The 20,645-nt window shown below is 40.9% G+C and overlaps 1 protein-coding gene and 1 long non-coding RNA gene across 2 annotated transcripts in view; both read right to left on the bottom strand.

The window, feature by feature from the left end:
• Positions 1-6,596: 6,596 nt before the first annotated feature.
• LOC127362989 (uncharacterized) overlaps positions 6,597-20,645 on the bottom strand; it is a 46,403-nt gene continuing 32,354 nt past the window's right edge. Inside the window, exon 2 of the long non-coding RNA XR_007884612.1 lies at positions 6,597-6,764. This is a non-coding gene — a long non-coding RNA (uncharacterized LOC127362989). The remainder of the gene's footprint in view (positions 6,765-20,645) is intronic.
• Positions 6,597-20,645, bottom strand: part of LOC127362986 (collagen alpha-6(VI) chain) — a 41,572-nt gene continuing 27,523 nt past the window's right edge. Inside the window, exons 28-39 of the mRNA XM_051399417.1 lie at positions 17,807-17,842; positions 17,642-17,704; positions 17,489-17,551; positions 13,743-13,778; positions 13,618-13,651; positions 13,311-13,322; positions 11,606-12,099; positions 11,445-11,532; positions 9,956-10,609; positions 9,744-9,831; positions 8,024-8,184; positions 6,597-7,629 (exon numbers count right to left, since the gene is read on the bottom strand). Coding sequence (XP_051255377.1) covers positions 7,454-7,629; positions 8,024-8,184; positions 9,744-9,831; positions 9,956-10,609; positions 11,445-11,532; positions 11,606-12,099; positions 13,311-13,322; positions 13,618-13,651; positions 13,743-13,778; positions 17,489-17,551; positions 17,642-17,704; positions 17,807-17,842 — 1,905 coding nt within the window. The 3' untranslated portion in view covers positions 6,597-7,453. The remainder of the gene's footprint in view (positions 7,630-8,023; positions 8,185-9,743; positions 9,832-9,955; positions 10,610-11,444; positions 11,533-11,605; positions 12,100-13,310; positions 13,323-13,617; positions 13,652-13,742; positions 13,779-17,488; positions 17,552-17,641; positions 17,705-17,806; positions 17,843-20,645) is intronic.

The raw sequence follows: 20,645 nt of genomic DNA, 5'->3' as shown, positions 1-20,645 counted from the left end.
GCAGTAACTGTAGTTTACAGACAGATGTAGTGGAGAATATGGAAGCCCATTTCTGCCAATGTGATTTTTAATCATTATAATAAGAATAATCTCATAATACTGATTTAGTATTTCAAATAAAGACTTTGTGATAATCAATATGGTGAGAAGGTTTCTGTACTTTACAGACGTAATGAATACTGAACTGATTCCACTGTAATAAACTTTGTATCTCTGCTGCAGACAGACGCCGCTGTAAGGTTTAAAGATGCTAATTTGGCGCCACCTTGTGTCAGGAACACAGTACTGCGTGGTTCTGCTGCAGGCTGATAATGAAACAGTAGCAGAAGACAAACGTGTTGTGTTTTTGGGATCAATCAATGTTTTTCCACAGTGAAGGTTTGTGTTCACATCTTCAAAGTTTAAATCTTTAAATCTGAATTATATCTATTTTAGTGCTGTCAAAGTTAACGCGTTAATTTTGGCGATTATTTTTAAACATTTAATGTATTAAAAACAATTAACGCAGTTAACATCCGGTGGTAACCTTTGGTCACATACGCTAGCAAACCGGGCAAACATCTATCTTAACTAAAGGAGAGTCTATGGAAAGATGGATAAGGTCGGACTTTTAGGGGAAAGTTACTTTTTAAAAAGTTGCCCGACGGCTCGTTGGACAAAACCAAGGCAATTTGCACAGTTTGCAAAGCTGAATTTAATTACCACTGAAGTAACACGTCTTCAGCATATCACCTCAAAGCAAAACACCCTGCTGAAATTACCCCCACGGGACCTCGCCAGTCTACACTACAGGAGTGTGGGACTCGTGGGCGAATAACGAAACCTGTAAGTGAAAAGTTAACCGATTCCTTGCTTACTTGGATAGTTAAAAACTGCCGCCCAGTTAGCACAGTAGAGGATGATGGACTGAGAGAAGTAATTCGTGTTGCATCGGGAGATACCTCTTATAATTTACCCTCGAGAGGAACCATCAATTCAATTTCAATTCAATTTTATTTGTATAGCGCCAATTCATAACAGAAGATATCTCAGGACACTTTTCAAATAGAGCAGGTCTAGACCGAACTCTTTAACATTAATTACAGAGACCCAACAGTACCACCATGAGCAAGCACTTGGCGACAAGGGCAAGGAAAAACTGCCTGTTAAAAGGCAGAAACCTAGGACAGATCCTCCGGCTCTAGGTGGGTGGTCGTCTGTCTCGACCAGTCGGGGTGAGAGAGAGAGAGAGAGAGGCAGAGAGAGAGAGAGCGAGAGAGAGAGGCAGAGAGAGAGAGATAGAGCGAGAGACAGACAGACAGACAGGTGCACAGCAACAACAGTATTGGCAATGGCAGTCAAGCAGGACCATGGCAGGAGGCTCCACCAGGATCCATGAGAACCTGCGAGACGAGAAAGCACAAGAACTCCGGGGAAGAAGTGGAGTTAGTAACATGCATTAAAGGGACATGAATGAGTGCAGAAAGAGAGAGGAAGAGAGGAGCTCAGTGCAGGCCTATAGCAGCATAACTAAGGGATGGTTCAGGACTCACCTGATCCAGCCCTAACTATAAGCTTTATCAAAGAGGAATGTCTTAAGCCTACTCTTGAATGTGGTGAGGGTGTCTGCCTCCCGAACCACAACTGGAAGCTGGTTCCACAGGAGAGGAGCTTGGTAACTGAAGGCTCTGGCTCCTGTTCTACTTTTAGAGACTATAGGAACCACAAGTAGCCCAGCATTCAGAGAATGTAGTGTTCTAGTGGGGTAATAGGGTCCTATGAGCTCTTTAAGATATGAAGGGGCCTGACCATGAAGAGCTTTATAGGTGAGGAGGAGGATTTTAAATTCAATTCTACATTTTACAGGGAGCCAATGCAGAGAAGCTAGTACAGGAGAGATGTGATCTCTTTTTCTAGTTCCTGTCAGTACTCGTGCTGCAGCGTTCTGAATTAATTGGAGCGTTTTAATGGACTTATTGGGGCAACCTGATAATAAAGAGTTGCAGTAATCCAGCCTTGAAGTAACAAATGCATGGATTAGTTTTTCTGCATCTGTCTGTGATAGGATGTGTCTAATTTTTCTAATATTACGTAAATGAAAGAAGGCGGTCCTGGAGGTCTGCTTTATGTGGGAGTTAAATGACAAATCCTGATCAAAGATAACTCGAAGATTCCTGACAGTGGTGCTAGAGGCCAAGTTAATGCCATCTAGAGTGACTATATCTTTAGACAATGAGTCTCTGAGGTTTTTGGGGCCAAGAACAAGAATTTTGTTTTTTTCTGAGTTTAACATCAGAAATTTGCAGGTCATCCAGGATTTTATGTCCGTAAGACATGTTTGTAATTTAGATAATTGATTAATTTCATTGGGTTTGATTGATAGATATAACTGCGTATCATCTGCATAACAGTGAAAGTTAATGGAGTGATTCCTAATAATGTTGCCTAAAGGGAGCATATATAAAGTAAATAGTATTGGTCCAAGTACAGAACCTTGTGGAACTCCATGACTAACTGTAGTATTTATTGAAGATTCATTGTTAACATGTACAAACTGCGAGCGATCTGATAAATATGACTTAAACCATCGTGTCAACAATACACACATTGTATGAGGATGAGAGGTCACGGCGGACGGACATGCTTGAGCAAGCAAAGCACATCGCTCACACAGGTGACCACTGGATGTCTGTCAACAACAATAATTATTTGGCCATCACAGCACATTTCATCGATCAAGACTGGACTCTGTAGACTTTTGCACTTACTGTGAGTAAAACCGAGGACCGACATTATGCTGAGGCATGTGCTAACCATTTTCTGGATGTTGCATACCAATGGAAAATCAAGGAAAAGTTGACCACACTCGGCACTGACAGCGCTCCCAACATGGTTGCTGCCGTGAGGCTACTTCCATTTGAACACCTGCCTTGCATGGCCCACTGTCTGCAAAGAACAGTCACAGTCTCACTTAAAGACTGTGGATTTCAAAGTGTTCTGGCCAAATGTCGCAAGATTGTCAGGCACTTTAAGCATAATCCATCTAACGCTCAGGAATTAAACAAACAGCAAGTTGTACACGGACTTAAGCAAGAATCACTTGCTCAGGACGTTGCAACAAGATGGAATTCTACGCTGGAGATGGTAAAGAGGATCCAGAGAAACAAATCTCCACTGACCACTACCCTGGCGCAGCAAAAGAGCAAGGTTGCCATGTTGACTGACCAGGAGCTTGCCAAACTGCAAAAGCTGGAGGAACTACTTGAAACTTGCAGGTAAGTTATTTATTTCTTGTTTCTCCTCCCTCTCTTTCTTCATCCCTATCTACTGTGTACAGTATATGTGTACCGTTTTCTCTCTCTCCATCTCCCTGTCACGTGTGTGTGTGTCTGTGTGTATGTGTGTGCTGTTCTCTCTCTCTCTCCCTCTCTCTCCATCTTCTCTGTGTGTGTGTGTGTGTGTGTGTGTGTGTGCTGTTCTGTCGCTCTCTCTCCCTCTCTCTCCCTCTTCTGGGTGTGTGTGCGTGTCTATTAGACCCGATCCCAACTAGGCTGCTTAAAGAAGTTGTTCCCTTAATTGGCACTTCTTTACTGGATATGATTAATCTTTCTTTATTATCAGGATATGTACCACAGTCCTTTAAAGTAGCTGTAATTAAACCCCTTCTTAAAAAGTCCACTCTTGACCCAGGGGTTTTAGCCAACTATAGACCGATTTCTAACCTCCCCTTCCTCTCTAAGATTCTGGAGAAAGTAGTCGCCAAACAGCTGTGTGACTTTCTACATAATAAAAGTTTATTTGAGGATTTTCAGTCAGGATTTAGAGTTCATCACAGCACAGAGACAGCTCTGGTTAAAGTTAATAATGACCTTCTGACTGCTTCTGACAATGGACTTCTGGTCTCTGTACTTGTATTATTAGATCTTAGTGCTGCATTTGACACCATTGACCATAATATTCTTTTGCAGAGACTTGAGCATCAAATTGGCATTAAAGGAACCGCACGAAGCTGGTTTAAGTCATATTTATCAGATCGTTTGCAGTTTGTACATGTTAACGATGAATCTTCAATAAATACTACAGTTAGTCATGGAGTTCCACAAGGTTCTGTACTTGGACCAATACTATTTACTTTATATATGCTCCCTTTAGGCAACATTATTAGGAATCACTCCATTAACTTTCACTGTTGTTTCACAGGTTGCCCCAATAAGTCCATTAAAACGCTCCAATTAATTCAGAACGCTGCAGCACGAGTACTGACAGGAACTAGAAAAAGAGATCACATCTCTCCTGTACTAGCTTCTCTGCATTGGCTCCCTGTAAAATGTAGAATAGAATTTAAAATCCTCCTCCTCACCTATAAAGCTCTTCATGGTCAGGCCCCTTCATATCTTAAAGAGCTCATAGTACCCTATTACCCCTCTAGAACACTACGTTCTCTGAATGCTGGGCTACTTGTGGTTCCTATAGTCTCTAAAAGTAGAACAGGAGCCAGAGCCTTCAGTTACCAAGCTCCTCTCCTGTGGAACCAGCTTCCAGTTGTGGTTCGGGAGCCAGACACCCTCACCACATTCAAGAGTAGGCTTAAGACATTCCTCTTTGATAAAGCTTATAGTTAGGGCTGGATCAGGTGAGTCCTGAACCATCCCTTAGTTATGCTGCTATAGGCCTAGACTATCGGGGGATTTCCCATGGTGCACTGAGCTCCTCCCTTCCTCTCTCTTTATGCACTCATTCATGTTCCATTAATGCATGTTACTAACTCCACTTCTTCCCCGGAGTTCTTGTCTTTTGATCCTGGTGGAGCCTCCTGCCATGGTCCTGCTAGATTGCCATTGCCAATACTGTTGTTGCTGTGCACCTGTCTGTCTGTCTGTCTGTCTCTCGCTCTCTCTCTCTCTGCCTCTCTCTCTCGCTCTCTCTCTCTCTGCCTCTCTCTCTCTCTCTCTCTCACTCACCCCAACTGGTCGAGACAGACGACCACCCACCTAGAGCCGGAGGATCTGTCCTAGGTTTCTGCCTTTTAACAGGCAGTTTTTCCTTGCCCTTGTCGCCAAGTGCTTGCTCATGGTGGTACTGTTGGGTCTCTGTAAATAATGTTAAAGAGTTCGGTCTAGACCTGCTCTATTTGAAAAGTGTCCTGAGATAACTTCTGTTATGAATTGGCGCTATACAAATAAAATTGAATTGAATTGAATTGCGTGCACTGGTTCTCTGTGTTGTTAATAAAGATTTACTGAAATGTTTAACACCTTGTGCTTTCCATTGCAGATATGTGACTGAACTGCTGGGGGGAGAGCAGTATGTCTCCTGTTCAGTGGTCTTGCCAGCCTGACGCCACTTGTTCAGAGTTATGGAGCCCTCAGACGATGATCCAGTTTATGTTCTGAGGTTCAAGAAGGCCTTTACCACAGACCTAGCTCAACGGAAGGATAGCACCAACTTCAAATGGCTGAAGATCACTACTGCCCTTGACCCTAGGTTTGAAGACCTTAAGTGCCTTCCAAAAGATGAAAGGAGTGAGGTGTGGGCTTCAGTACGTGACCTGATGATGAGAGAGACACATGCACAACAACCACCTGCTGGGACAACAGAGGAGCTGTCAGCAAAGAAGAGGAGGACGTCCATCTTGCTGGGTTCTTCTGATTCAGATACAGATGACGAGGAGGAGTCCATAGAGCATTGTCTGGATCGCTACAAAGCAGAGCCAGAAATGGACATAGAGGGGTGTCCACTACAATGGTGGTCAAAGAGAGAGGGAGCACTTGCCAGGCTGGCACCCATTGCACGCAAGTACCTTGTCAACCCCTGCAACCACAGCGCCTTGTGAGAGGTTGTTCACACTCTCAGGCCACATCATTCAAAAGAAGCGAGCTTCTTTGTCCCCTGATAACGTAGACAAACTGGTCTGCCTCAGTAACTGGCTGAGTGTAAAGAAGGACTAAGTAAATTATATCTGTGGAGTGAAAAATGTTCAATGTTCAATGTTCTGAACTTTCAACAGTATCTTTCCTCATTCTTTTTGGTATTTGTACTGTGCGAATGTGCACCTTAAGCCATTAAAATGTTTTTTGAACTTTCTGTGTTTATTCTACATTAATTTGATGATTTTACATAAATATTCATTTTAAGCTTCAGTCTTAAGTAGAAACATGCAATTAATTTATTGATAAATTAATCGTGATTAATTACAGAAATTTGTGTGATTAGTAGATTTTTTTTAATCGATTGACAGCCTTAATCTATTTATATTTTTAGTTGACTCTAAGATATCGGCCTACTGTGTCTATATTTTGGTTGGGAACCACTGCATTAACCACGTTTTTAACTAAGGGCTACAAAAGAATAACTTTTCAACATTATCTTTAATATTAAAGATTAAATGATTGCTATTACTGATGAAGGGGAAACCAATCGGACACAGAGAGTAGACTACATCTTATATATAGCATTTTAAAATGGTTTATTTTTAGTTATCGCATGAAAGAATAAACGATATTTGAAAGATTTGCTGAATTTCAGATCCGATAATCGATCTATAAATTCTTTGTCTGCAAACGTTTTAGAGTTTTCGGAGCGTCAGATAATCTGTATAATGACAGACAGCTTCGGTCTCATCTGAAATATGAATTTTAATCAGAAACTAGTACAGAAAGAAAAAGGAAAATCATGAAGTCGAATGAAATGAAGTTTGTTGCTACAGAAATGGTAACAAATCCAGACTGTGTGCATTCCTGTTGTATTTGTCCAGCAGCTCAATAAAATGAAAACAAAAATAGCACCTGATTTAATAAAAAATCAAAAATATCCTGGAAGACGCTCAAGTCTCCTCAGGTTCAGTAAAAGATCGAAAAACAACCTGCAGAGAGTTCTCGAGTGAAGAAAAGTCAAAATAAAACAATCTCCAGTGGGTACGGAAGCCCTGGAAGGAGAGTGAATTTTTTATTTATCTATAAAAACTGGTTAAAAAAATTATACAATTTAAAAGTAAAAGTAAAATATGTATATAAAGAAATTTACCTGGGAAAAAAAAATCCTGAAAGACACTGAAGGTCGTGTTGTGCATCAGGTCCAGTTAAAGAGTAAAAGGTGGAATCAACGTCCAACAGAAAGTTCTCGATGAAATACAAAATAGAACAATCTCCAAGCTGTATGGAAGCCCTGAAGGGAAACTGAAATTAAATTCATGTTTTGGTGTTTTTTTTAAACATGTTATTTCATAAGTGGACAAAAAAGTAAACTTGGAAATATATATTTTCTCGTTTTCAGGGCTTCTGTAGATTTCTCCAAGCGAAGGTGCTCTTTCTTTTGGTAATCTCCAGTTTTGGAACAGTTTAAACTTTGATGTGTTTTCAGTTTAAATGTCCCAGAACTGAAACGTTTCTCCTTGAAGATGAACATGTTTTTTAAAGATTATTCCTGATTTAAAGCAAAGCTGCAGTTTCCTTCATCCAGTCATCACTCGTACTCCTCATTGACTCTTCCTCACACACCGTTTCTCGCAATCTGACTTTGTCTTGAAGCGGTTTCCGTTGCCGCCACAGCCGCCGTACCAGAAGCGAGCGCATTTCCCGAGATCGTTGTTGAAGGACCACATTATGGTGTAGTTCTGGCAGCCGCCGGTGTCCTGGCTGAGCAAACAGACGTCTGGATGAAGACAGGAAAGGGATTAAGTGACCACACTGGGTAATTATGAGATATTTTCTTGTAATTAATAGAACTTAATTATGAGATAAGGTGTCTAATTTTGATGCCTGAAATAGGGTCTGCAGTTTCTTCTATGACATAAAATACACCAATGAAGAAGATACATGAGGCCGTGATACACACACAGTACTTTCACTGAATGAAGAAAACTCATCAGTTATTGTTCAAGACAAATTTAGCGTCAGAGTAAAGAGATCTACTAGAAGGTCTGAAATGTTTTTTATCACTTTTTTCTTTCCAAATTCCTCGCAGGACACAAACTCCACCCCTCTGGCCTCAGACCAACCATGACGTGTGTTTACAGTGTGTTGGTATAAAGTGGTGTGTGGGCTACCGTTGAGGTTGGGTCCTGAGTCTGAACTCTGGCCGTCCACTGGGGTCAAAGGCTCGATGACATCCAGCTGTACAGTCTGAGTCTTTCCTCCCGCTTGCTCCCAAAACTTCTCCTGGACTTCATCCCCCTGGATTTCCCCCTTCAGCTCTGCCGACCCCTCACTGGACACACAGCAGCCAAAACTCACTGATTCACAATAACTTCAAAGGTTACATATGAGATTTAAAACATTAATATATCAGCTAACAGCTATTCTCTGTGTGAAGATACAGAGTCACATGGTGTCTCTCTCCCTCTGTCTGTGTTGTATCGCAGCCTCTCTGTGGTTTGTTTCCATAGCCGGTCTGCTCCGACTGAAACTGCTGTTTTTATCATCTACGTCGGTGAATTAAGGATTTATTTCCACCAAACCAGAGTTGGTGATTGTTGGAAACACTAACAGAGTCTTAGTTTGTTTCTGTCCCTTTGTTTTGGACTAAGATGCTGATGCTCCAGTGCAGGTGAATTTCATATAAATAACCTTTAAAAAGAACCGTACGAGGGCATTTGCATGTTTTGATCACAAATCTTCTTAAAGCAGCACTAATCAATATTTTGATCAAAAACGTGTAGTGTCAAAAGATTTTGTGTTCTTGAGCAAGATACCGAATCCCAAACTTCCTCCTTAAACCATCCTTAAATATCCTCATTGGAGTCAGTAAAATACTCAGAAAAACGCTCTGGAGTCTGCAGAATCTGATGCATAACAGTTTAATTGGAGTCTACACACATACAAAACAATGAGTGAGGAACGGGGACCAGACTAACCTTTCTGTAAACATATTCTATATATTGTACAGGAGCTCCTCGTTTGTCAGATCACAGATCAAGTTTTTTATTTCAATTGTCACTTTTGACAAATCAGAAACATATTCTATTGTTTGTATCTGCACAACTGTAGGACCGGATCTAAAGGTTTTTATTATTCCAAATGGTTGATCTCTCTGTGATCTCCATGACCGACCTACTTACATCAGTGGCCACTAGGGGTCACCAAAGCTTCAAGGGGGGGTTGCAAGGTCTACTGGATTTTAAGTATGCTAGAAAGTTTAAAAAATATACTCAGTAGGTCTATATCTCCACTTTTCATTCATTGCTTTGAAGGAAACTAAATGATTTTTTAAAGTTTGGACTACACTGTAAAACCAGATCAGGTTATTTAACTCAGGAAATTGTTGAAACTAAAAATTAACTCATTTTGTAAGTAAAAAAAAACATTCTTGATCTTTTATTTATTTATTAGTTTTAAGTGACGCTGACTTAATTTTGAATTCTTCATTTGTATTGTGAAATTTTTTTGTAATTTAGCACTTAAAGCACAAGCATGTCTTTTTAACTTATTTTGACTTTGTGTTTGATATGAACAGTTTCAACAATTTTATTTATTTATAATTAAAATAACTGAATTATTTGATACCCTGAACACAAGCTGGATTAGAACAATGTCCAAATATCAGGGAGAAGAAAACACTGAACTAGTACAAAAAGTTAAATCTCTGATTTTACACGAACTTCCCGCAGTTATTGTGTTCAATGTGTTCATTGTACAGTTCTGCTGACTCTGCACACAAAAAAGGGTTGCTGACCAGTAATCTGTCGTTGTGGTAATTTAGCTTTCTTCTCCAGAATAACATAATTGTTCGAGATTTCGAAGCAAAAAATTTCAGTGTGAACCAGTTACCTGTCTAAGAATATCCCTTCATCCTCTAAGTCCGTCAGCTGGTTGCAGGTCTGTTTTAATGAAGGCGGAGGATATGTGTTCATTCCCTCTGAAATAAGCAGAGAACAGAGGGAAACAATTTGAACTTCACGATATCTGGAGATTCAAAGGCAACGTTAGAAACAGTTAATGACAAATTGTTAATTTTAATTCAATTTAGAACCCGGTCTCACTGTTGAGGGTGGTGAGGAAGACCCTGAAGAAGCGTTGGGCGTAGCCCTGCTCGTCAGCCTTCAGATTGCTGATGTGGATCAGGTGCTGCTGTACAGGTGGACTGGCCAGCTCCTCCACCTGGGTCCGGTTGTAGCGCTCGCCGACCGTTACCACAAACAGCGCCACCCCCTCACACTTGGCCTTCTGGGAGATGTAATGCAGCCTGGCTCGGTCTTGGTAAGCCGTCTGGGTTCCCACCACGGTCAGCACTGCCCTCCTCCTCCGGGGCTGGCTGGCCTTCAGGAGCACATCCTTCAGGGTGAACTCTAGCGTATGTCCCAGCGCAGAGGAGCCGCCCTGCTGACGCATGTTCTGGATCAGGTGCCTCTTCATCAGGTTGTGGTTCTGGTAGGTCTGCAGGCCGAACTCCACCTTAACAGCCTGGGTACCGCTCTGCTGGACTACAGCCACCCGGGCCTGGTTGCCGGCCCTGCGGGGCTGCGGGCTCACAGCCAACTGCTCCACCACAGAACCCAACAGCTGCTGAGCACCGGTGTACTCATCAGCCTGCACCTCCCTGGAGCTGTCCACCACCATGACCAGGTCCAAGTCGACCTCCTGAGGCTGAACCGGTTCCTGGATGAAGGTGCACTGCTCTGAAGGCCTACACGGGTCTGAAGAAACCACAAAGAAAATATGTGACTGTACATGTCTGTCTTTGAGTATATTATAGGCTAAAAGATGCTGAACCTGCATTGACAGCATTTGTTACAACTATTAGGAACTCCTGATCCAAGACAACATGCAAGGCATTGTCTGTCTCTCTGGTGGAAGTCACTGAGGTAGTAAACAACCCACAGGACTCTTATGTGGTTGGGCCGATTTGGTAGACGGCGACTTTTAAATGTCTCATGGAGTTTGGGTGCATTTCCTACAGACTGTCAGACATGGGTGGTAATTCCCACTTCTAACCAGAGCTCTAATTATTGGGGTATCACACCTCTGAGCTTCTCTGCAAAAGAAATTTACAATTTTGTCATAAATATTAAAATAGGGGTACAATACGACTGGGGATGTTTAAGATTGAACAAAAAGCTTGAGAGAGAAGTTTAAACTTTGTTTGCTTTCTCACCTCTCCAATTGGCGGATGTGGTTGTTTTGGAAAGCTGCAGAAAACAATTTTCATTGTAATCCATTTAAACAGTTATCAACGTTGCCTGAATAGCTCCCCTGGTAGAGCCGACGTCCTACATACAAAGACTGAGTCCTTGCTGCATCAGCCATGGGTTGGAATCCTACCTGTGTCATCTCCTCTCCCCCTTTCCTGTCTATCTTCAGCAGTCCTATCTAATTTTGTTTAGTTTGTGTTACATAAAAAGTTAAAATAACTAATCTCGCACATTTGCTAACAGGACCTACAAAAGTCAAGCATGCAAAATAAAAACTGAAGCACATTTTTCATATTACTAATGATTTATAATAAATCCAAGCAAGAGTCTCAGTGCTTACCGTAACAGATTGCACAGTTCTTCACCTTCCCCAGGTCAGTCATGTCCGTCCCCAGCACCATAAAGATGGAGTTTCCTGTGTCGTCAACCTGAGAATAAATTATTGTCATTATTTACCAAAACTGGGCCCCGTTCTGAACTCTGCACAGAAACAAAACCTACCTGCAATGCTCGACTAACAGCCTGGGCGTTACGCAGAGAGATGACCGCCGGGACAATGTTCAGGGCCCGGTACTCCATCATGGCGGTAACGATGTTGGAACTGTCCTGTGATGGCCCGTTGGAGAAAAAGACAGCCATCTTTCTCATCCTGACTCCTGCACGAACACGTTTGAAGACATTCTGACCCACGAAGCGCATGGCGGCTCCCAGTTGGCGTCGGTTGGAGGTCCTCTCCGGGGCGATGTTCTTCACAGATTCAATCAGCTTCTTCTTGCGGCGGTAGTCCTGGAAGCGGATCAGCTGATTGGTGTGGGCGCTGTATCCCACCACGGCGACCCGGGCGCCCGTCGGGCAGTTGCTCTCAGCGATCGTGATGTCCTCCAGCAGGTAGAGGAGGGCAGAGCGTTGCCTCTCAAAGACTGCCGGGGTCACGTCCTCGGACATGTCCAGACCGAACACCAGCTCAGTGGGATACGCTGGGCACTCCGATTGACCTGCAGGAGTTATTGTTGAGAAAAACACAAAAACAAAACTGGAACGTCCAAACTTGTTGAAATATTTCAGCATTTCAATCATTTTTTTTATGTTATCTTTCACGCCTTAAAATCAAGAAGGTCTCGCGGCCTTTGAAGCTTAGGCCACCCCTGATGGGGGTCCCAATCCTGAGGTTGGGAACCACTGGTCTACAGCATTAAAATAACTCAACAATTCCTTTCCACACACAGTTTCTTGTTAGACAGTAATCTGTATCATGTGTTGATACTCACTCGCACACTAATAAACATGTTCACAACTCACCATTGTAAAGTGTACGAAAAGTGTTCCTGCAGTCTCTGAGTCACCAGTTAGGAAATCCTTAATGTTTAAAGCTCGTTCCTTCTGGAATATCATCTTCTCGCCTGTTTAAAAATGCTGTCTTCTTATTTAAGGATCAGTTGTAAATGTTCTTAATGAGAGTTGTCCATAACAACACCTTCATAACTTCATGAGATGATTCATCTGAAAGGGGTTATTCCTAATAAAGAATGTATTCACTGGTTTCATTCTGGATTTTGGCTGCTCTGATTAGCATTGGTTGTTTAGAATATTTTGTCAGTTTCTACGTCCAAACGCCACACATGCCTGCTGCTTACCAGTGACGAGTATCAGGTTTAGTTTCTCGCCTTTATAACAAACCAAATTTCATTCAAATCAGTTCCTCATTAAAAGCGTTGCAGTGGATTATGTAATGAAGTCTCTCAGTACTGTTAACTAGCAGATCTGACCTCTGCAATATGACTTTACCTAGAGACTGCACATGTGAAAACGAGAATGTTTTTTGCTCTCATCTGATCAAATTATCTCTTGAAGGAGAAAACTGCTTCATAATTTGTTATTTTTGGCAGTGGGACATACGCAGACCTAATGTTTGTTTATGTACACTATATTTAAATGTATTTTACGCAACAAATGTGGTTCTGTTTTAAAAAATCGTATTGTTTAACAGACAATAAGACATAAAAGTCCTGTCCATCTCTCAAGCTGTCCTGACTGAGAAAGGGAAAACAACCCCAAAAAAAATGACAGAAGAGCGTTATGAAACTGCAAACATTTGTTCAAAACCAACAGACATTCACTTGATGATCTCACATCTTGATACCTCGAGTAAATCAGCAACTTTTGTACTTACCACATAGTTCCTAGCGATAAATGGAGATATACATACCGTGGGAACATGCTGTGTGGAGGAGAAAAATAATATTTAGAGTTATCCTGGAGTTATCGGGTCAGTGACACAGATCAGTACGTTTTGCGAGTAATTTGTGCGCATTGGTTGTCACAATTACATTTAAGAAGACATCAAAATGTCGTTTTGTTCTCCACAGAACTTCAAAGAAATTATATGAGCCTTTCAAGAATTAAGATTCTCATAAAACAACTGATGAACAAATACATGACAAACATGAAAAACAAATTTCTCCTGAGCTAAAAATGCAATTGTTTGTGGTTCACAAACATATTCAGACACTTACCGCAGTTGTCTCTGATGTATGTGATCAGCTCACACTGTAGCAAAAGAAAAGATGTTATTTATATATATAACAATAATTAAGAATAATGAATCAATTCATATTTGTCTCATATATATTCGACTTACAGTCACGTCTCTGCTTCCCGGAGGACCTCTGGGACCCTGGATGGAGTGAAAGGAGGGATATCAGTAAACTTACTTGCAATCATATCAATAACATTTAAAGCTGCCATATGTAAGATAGTGAATCCTGTTCTGTCTCAGTGTGAGTCAGTGTGTGAGCAGAGAGTGAACGGGTTGTAGTGTAGCTTTGTCCCTCTGCTGCCTGTGGACTGATTTCTATGCGTTTCTATGTAGGGATGAGGGTAGGGCTGAGTGATATGGACCAAAAGTCATATCCCGATATATTTAGTAGAGCCCGACCGATAAAGGATTTTTAAGGCCGATACCGATACAAATATTTGGTGATTTAAAAATCCGACATTCCGATATATCGGCCGATATGTTTAAAAAAGAAATTAACAAAACATAAACAGATTTCCCTAACATTAGTTATTTGTAGTTATTTATGAGTCCTCACTAAAATAAAAGGATAATGCAGTTTAAAAATAAACTTTACATTTGTTGTCACAACAGAACAGAAGAACATCGAAATATATGAAAGTCCTTTCAACAAAAACACAACAAAAAAATATATATATATAGTATAGAGTATTAATAGACTTGGTAAGCTTCATAAATATAACTTTGAACAAGACTGGAAAAAAAAAAATTCTGTTAAGTTCTATAAGTTCTGATAAAGTTATTACAGTTAATAATAATTAAAACAATTTGTCAAGATCTAGAAATTATTTTAAATTTACATACATTTTCACATCTGTGAAAATGCATACTTAGACACAGTAAGTATTTTCACAGAGCAAAAGTGTCTGAAGCAGCATTTTACATGAAGTAGGTTTAATCACTCTTTAGTTTGCTAAGTTTAGTCTCCTTTTTGACAAAAAAACGATAATATCGGCCCGCCGATAAATCGGTCGGGCTCTAATATTTAGGCTGAATATCTATATACGATATATATCCTGATATTTTTTCCGCAAACTGAGAGCAAATGTTCAGTCAAAGTCAAAGCCAAATATGACATGTCACAAGTAGTTTTATTGAAACTGGCTATTTCAGTGAACAGCTGCAAAATCAAATGAATAAATAATAAACAGGTTTCTTCACCTGGTTCATGATTAAATGCTCAGCTGTTCAAATAACAATAAAATGTAAACATAAATACTGTATAACAACAGGAGTACCTTTTTTGAAATCATAAGGTGCACATTTAAATAAAAAAATATCTTAAATAAAATAGGCCAATCTTTTTCTGAAATAAATAAATTTATATGAGAAAAGTACAATATCAACATTTTTTTAGTTTAACACCTATAAATGGCTTATTAAAATCGAGTTACAGATTTTCCTCTCCTTTGTAACAAATCCGCAGATGCAATTATATATAAAGAAAGAACAAAATAAAGTGTTCAGTTTAAGAATTCTTTTTTTAAACATCAGCTTGAGATTACCTTTTCCTTTTTGTTAACTCAATTTCTTATCTGAACAGTCTCAACCAGTTGCACAAGAAACATACTATCAACTCAGTAAACATTTCACTTTTTTTTTTTTTTACAGTAATGCTGTCTTGAGGTAGACATTAGAAGACAGACAAACGTGTCCCTCCTTCGTTTAAAGATTTTGTGCAAGAAACACCAGCCTGTCAACGGCATCCGGCTTCAGAGATGTTTGTGGCAGGCATTTTTTTTAATCAACACCAGTCCTAATCATAAATATCAAATATTATATTCATTCATTTTCTGAATTTTAATCCTGTAAGGGATTTTTATGTATTATTATTTTTGTATAATTTATAAATGATGACTATACTGTATGTACATTTACTCATGTTTCGTTCTTGTTGTTGTTCTTAGTATTTATGCTATTTTTTAATGCTACTTCATATTTCTACTCCACTAAAAACTCCACAATGTTTAGGCCTACGTGTCAACATTAGTTTCTAGTTACTTTGCAGTTAGCTCTTTCAATCCAGAGAAAAAACTATAGTCTATCATAATAGCTAAATATATGTTACCTTGATGATATCAACAGGCTAACCAGCATTTTAAGGTCATAATTACCTCACCTTTACCAGCTGTAACATTAAAGTGGTAAACACATAAATGCATCACTAATTCTTATCCAATAACCTAATAAATATGGTTTTGAAATCTACCATTCTGTATTGTAAGTGATTTTACTTTTAGCACTTTAAGTTTTGTGTTTTATTAATTTATTTAACCTCTATTTAACAATACATTTTTCAACGGAGAGCTGGCCAAGACAGCAGCATAAAACACAAAGTTGCAGACAGACACACCAAGGAAAATAAGGAAAAACTAACATTTTAATATGTTTTTGTTTAAAGTAAGTGTTTTGGGGCTGGAGCTTTTTCGGGTTGTGGATGGCTTGCGGCTGGGGCTTCTGCAGCGCAGTTTCACACACTCTTTGTATTGCAGTCTGTGCCACTGTTTTAGGTGGTGAAAAAGATTTGTAGTGCTTCCACCCCTGGCTGTAACTTGTTTATGGCACTCCCTACATACAACGTGATTTTGTTGCTCATCGGATACTTTGAATCCGAACCATCTCCAAATTACTGAGCCACTGCTTTTTCTATGGTCTAATTCCATATCACATTTAAAAATATATCGATATATTTTTTATATCGATATATCTCCCAGCCCTAGATGAGGGTCAAAGGTTGTGACCTTTATGCTCCCGAGTGCCTTCTCTCTCCGCTTCCCTACAGTGCCAACAGTGGGCAACACTAGCTAACATTAGTTTATATATGGAGTCTGCTAACATCTACAAACAACCAACACCCACAGAGTCCACAACACAGAGTCCAACACAGAGTCCACAACACAGAGTCCAACACAGAGTCCACAACACAGAGTCCACAACACAGAGTCCAACACAGAGTCCACAACACAGAGTCCACAACACAGAGTCCAACACAGAGTCCACAACACAGAGTCCAACACAGAGTCCAACACAGAGTCCACAACACAGAGTCCACAACACAGAGTCCAACACAGAGTCCAACAGAGAGTCCACAACACAGAGTCCACAACACAGAGTCCAACACAGAGTCCACAACACAGAGTCCACAACACAGAGTCCAACACAGAGTCCAACACAGAGTCCAACACAGAGTCCACAACACAGAGTCCAACACAGAGTCCACAACACAGAGTCCACAACACAGAGTCCAACACAGAGTCCAACACAGAGTCCACAACACAGAGTCCAACACAGAGTCCAACACAGAGTCCACAACACAGAGTCCAACACAGAGTCCACAACACAGAGTCCAACACAGAGTCCAACACAGAGTCCACAACACAGAGTCCAACACAGAGTCCACAACACAGAGTCCAACACAGAGTCCACAACACAGAGTCCAACACAGTCCACAACAAAGAGTCCAACACAGAGTCCAACACAGAGTCCACAACACAGAGTCCACAACACAGAGTCCACAACAGTCACTAGAAGCTGGGGTTGTCCGGCTAGCTGTATCTTGGCTGCACGGTGTGGGTCTGGCGTTGGTCGCTTCGTGGTGTTTGGCTGATGGGCTGATGTGTAAACAGCGAGCTAGTTAGTAGCATGGAGCTAACGGTCCAAATTAAATATAAGAACATTGCAGATAGTAACGTTATTCTAAATGTTTATTTTAAAACGTTCAGTCTAGTGTTTGTCACTGACTGCAGTTCCCTTAACGGCCATTGGTGTCACTGTTACCAAGTTAAATAAACGTTACATATAAAACTCACCCTGCGTCCTGGATGTCCCGGGTCTCCAATCACGCCTGATTCTCCAGAACTGCCTGAATTCCCCTGAGTAGATGAGACCAGAAATAAAAGTCACTAATGAAGCAAAAACAATGAATAAAATAAATAAAAAAATACAAGCATGTTGTCACTGACCCCTCGACCTGGGTTCCCTTTGCGTCCTGGATATCCTTTTGTTCCCTTCATACCATCCTCACCCTGAACACAAGAAAACATACAAAAACACAAACTCGGCGTCACTCATGCCTGGACAGTTTGTACAGTTTGGGCATTTAATTCTTAGAAAATGGATGGACTCACCGGTAGACCAGGGTAACCAGGAAAACCAGGATCTCCCTGTATGGAGAAGGTAAGAATCAATTCACCTGACTCATCAGTTATCAAGAAGATTTTTTTAAATGTCAGATAGTGAGAGCGTTTCCATCCTCCTGATTTTATGCGTTTTCTGTTTCATTTTTACATTTGTAAAAGTTCCTGTGTGGTACTTGTGCTATATTGTTAGATAAGCTAGTGGAGCACTAACGGAGCTAACCAGCCATGAACAGCAGCTGTCAGACTTTCTGTGTCCCTGCTGGAAACACAGAGTCAGCTGGAGCTTTTACAGTCACTAGAAGCACATTCAGGCTGGTTGTAAAAGTTTCTTTGTGCTACCTGTGTTGTAATGTTCGCTAAACTAGCGGCTCCGAGAGGCTAACTCTCCGGCATCTGTGCTTACTGCTACGTAGCAGGGTGCACTCTGCAGAGTCAAGATGTTGGTTTTATAGCAGTGGGGGTTGGTTGGTGACGAAAGATGCCACCGTATGTCACCTGACCCCAGATCAGCTATTGTTGTAGCTGAGTTTCAACCAGTAGAGGACGGTTGCTGTGCATTTTTACAGCAAAATACGTAGAATATTTTAACTAAAATGTCCAGATTTGTACCCGAATTAATCAATAACACCAGTAAATATCCATACATGGGTTTTCAACCTGAAGAAAGTGGTTTCAGGGTTTAGTTACTACCTAAATAGATAAATAAGGCTAAAGGTAAGGAGACTAATATGCGTTTTTGATTTTGAGGTGAACGGTCCCTGTAATGCCACCGAATGGAGAATTAGCTCAACCATCAACCAACAGGAGTGGACGGAAACAAGCTTTCATTAGGGACCGAGCCAGCGACCGGCAAGGTCCCTATTGTATTTGCTCCGTTTCTTATTATTTTTAGCCCCCATTGACTGCATTTTTGCCCCCCTGAACATATACGAAAAGTCAATTTTATTTGGCAAAGTGATCAGGCCTGGTGAAAATGGGGATATTACATGCGTCGCTTTTGGGTCTGCCACTAGGTGGCGCTACTATCATAAAAAATGCGTTTAGGCTAATAACTTCTGCATAGTTTGTCGCACATTCAAAAAACTTATATCCACGCGTTCGGTGAATGGAGCTGAATCTCCCCATATAAGCCCCGCCCACTTCCGCCTAGAATTTTTTTTTTCTAGAGCGTGAAATGTCCTTGAACTACTTTTTCGGGTTCCTCCTACACGCTTTGTCCGATTCGCACAAAACTTTTCACCTACCACCTGGGGACCGCCCTGGCAAAAAAAGTAATTTGAACCTTTTTGAAATTTAAAAAAATAAGCACGCTATAAAATTCCAACTTCCTGTAGATTTTTCGTCAAAAAAGGAAGTGGACCATTTCTCCACATTGGTATGTCCGATTGACACCAAACTCGGGTCCATAGTTCAACATGTCTTCCTTAAACATCGTGCACAATTTCAGGCCATTGCCTCTAGGTGGCGCTCTCTAAAATGAAGAAGTTTATATCTCTACAACGGTATGTGTGATTAAGATGAAACTTGGTATGATGCTTCCCCCTGGCTACCTGAGGCTCCCTTAAAAAGGAAAAACTAAATACGCCACTAGGTGGCGCTCTTTTGGCATGAAAAATCACTGTGCAAATACCGTAATAGTTATGAATATGAAATTCACAGGGCACGTGTAGAGTAGTGCCTGAAGCTCACATACCAAAAATCGTGTTCGTCATGTGTGTAGCGCCCCCTACAGGATAAAAAAACAGCAGCCCCGGCGGCACGTTTCACCGATATGTACGAAACTCGGTAGGCCCGTTTAGAATGCCGGGACGTACAAAAAAGCCTCTTGGACCCATACCCCAAACCCCACAGGAAGTCGGCCATTTTGATTTTCATTTTCACTTTCGGCGAACTTTTCGCGTTGTATTTGAACGAACTCCTCCTAGGGAATTTATCAGATCTGCTTCAAAATGTGTGAGTACAGTCCAAAAATGGTGCTGATTAAAGGTTGTGCTATTTGTGCATGTACGTTGAAGGGCGTGTCCATGGCGTGGCATCAAAGTCAGCCATTTAGAGTTTTTTGGTCATTTTCTGTGATTTTTCGCGTTGTATTTGAACGAACTCCTCCTAGGCAATTTATCGGATCTACTTCAAATTTAATCAGTGCAATCTAAAGACATTCATGATTAAAAGTTGGGCTATTTACGACATTCGTCAAAGGGGTGTTTTGCCAAAGAGCCATTTTGCATTCGGGTCATTTTCTGTGATTTTTACGTTGAACGAACTCTTCCTAGGCAATTTATCGGATCTACTTCCAATTTAATTAAAAAAAATTAAAAAAAATTAAAAATAAAAATTGGGTTATTTAATACAATCCAACAGCGTGTCCTTGGCTTGCCATCAAAGTCAGCCATTTTGCATTCTGTGCTCATTTTCTGTGATTTTTTGCCTTGTATTTGAACGAACTCCTCCTAGGGAATTTATCGGATCTACTTCAGATTTAATCAGCGCAATCTAAAGACATTCATGATTTAAAGTTGTGCTATTTACGACATTCCGTCAAACGGCGTGCCCGTGGCGTTGCGTTGAATTTCGACCAGTCACCATAAACAGATAGTACTCAACTTCAGTGTACAGTCCCACCCTGAACACGTCCTCATAACTTCAGCGTACATGATCCAATCTCAATGAAACTTCACGTGTTTGATAAGTCCCACCCTGAACACGTCTACATGACAATATTCAGACATAGTGAAAGCGCCACCTACTGGCAACAAGAAGTAAGCGCTGCGTGGCGATTTTGAGCTGCGTTACGTGAAATGACCGTGCCAGTGACGACTTGTGAAAT

Source organism: Dicentrarchus labrax, unplaced genomic scaffold (genome assembly GCF_905237075.1).
Source record: "Dicentrarchus labrax unplaced genomic scaffold, dlabrax2021, whole genome shotgun sequence".
Taxonomy (NCBI): Eukaryota; Metazoa; Chordata; class Actinopteri; family Moronidae; genus Dicentrarchus; species Dicentrarchus labrax.
Note: the sequence above shows the minus strand (reverse complement) of the source record. Positions and strands in the feature narration are given on the sequence as shown.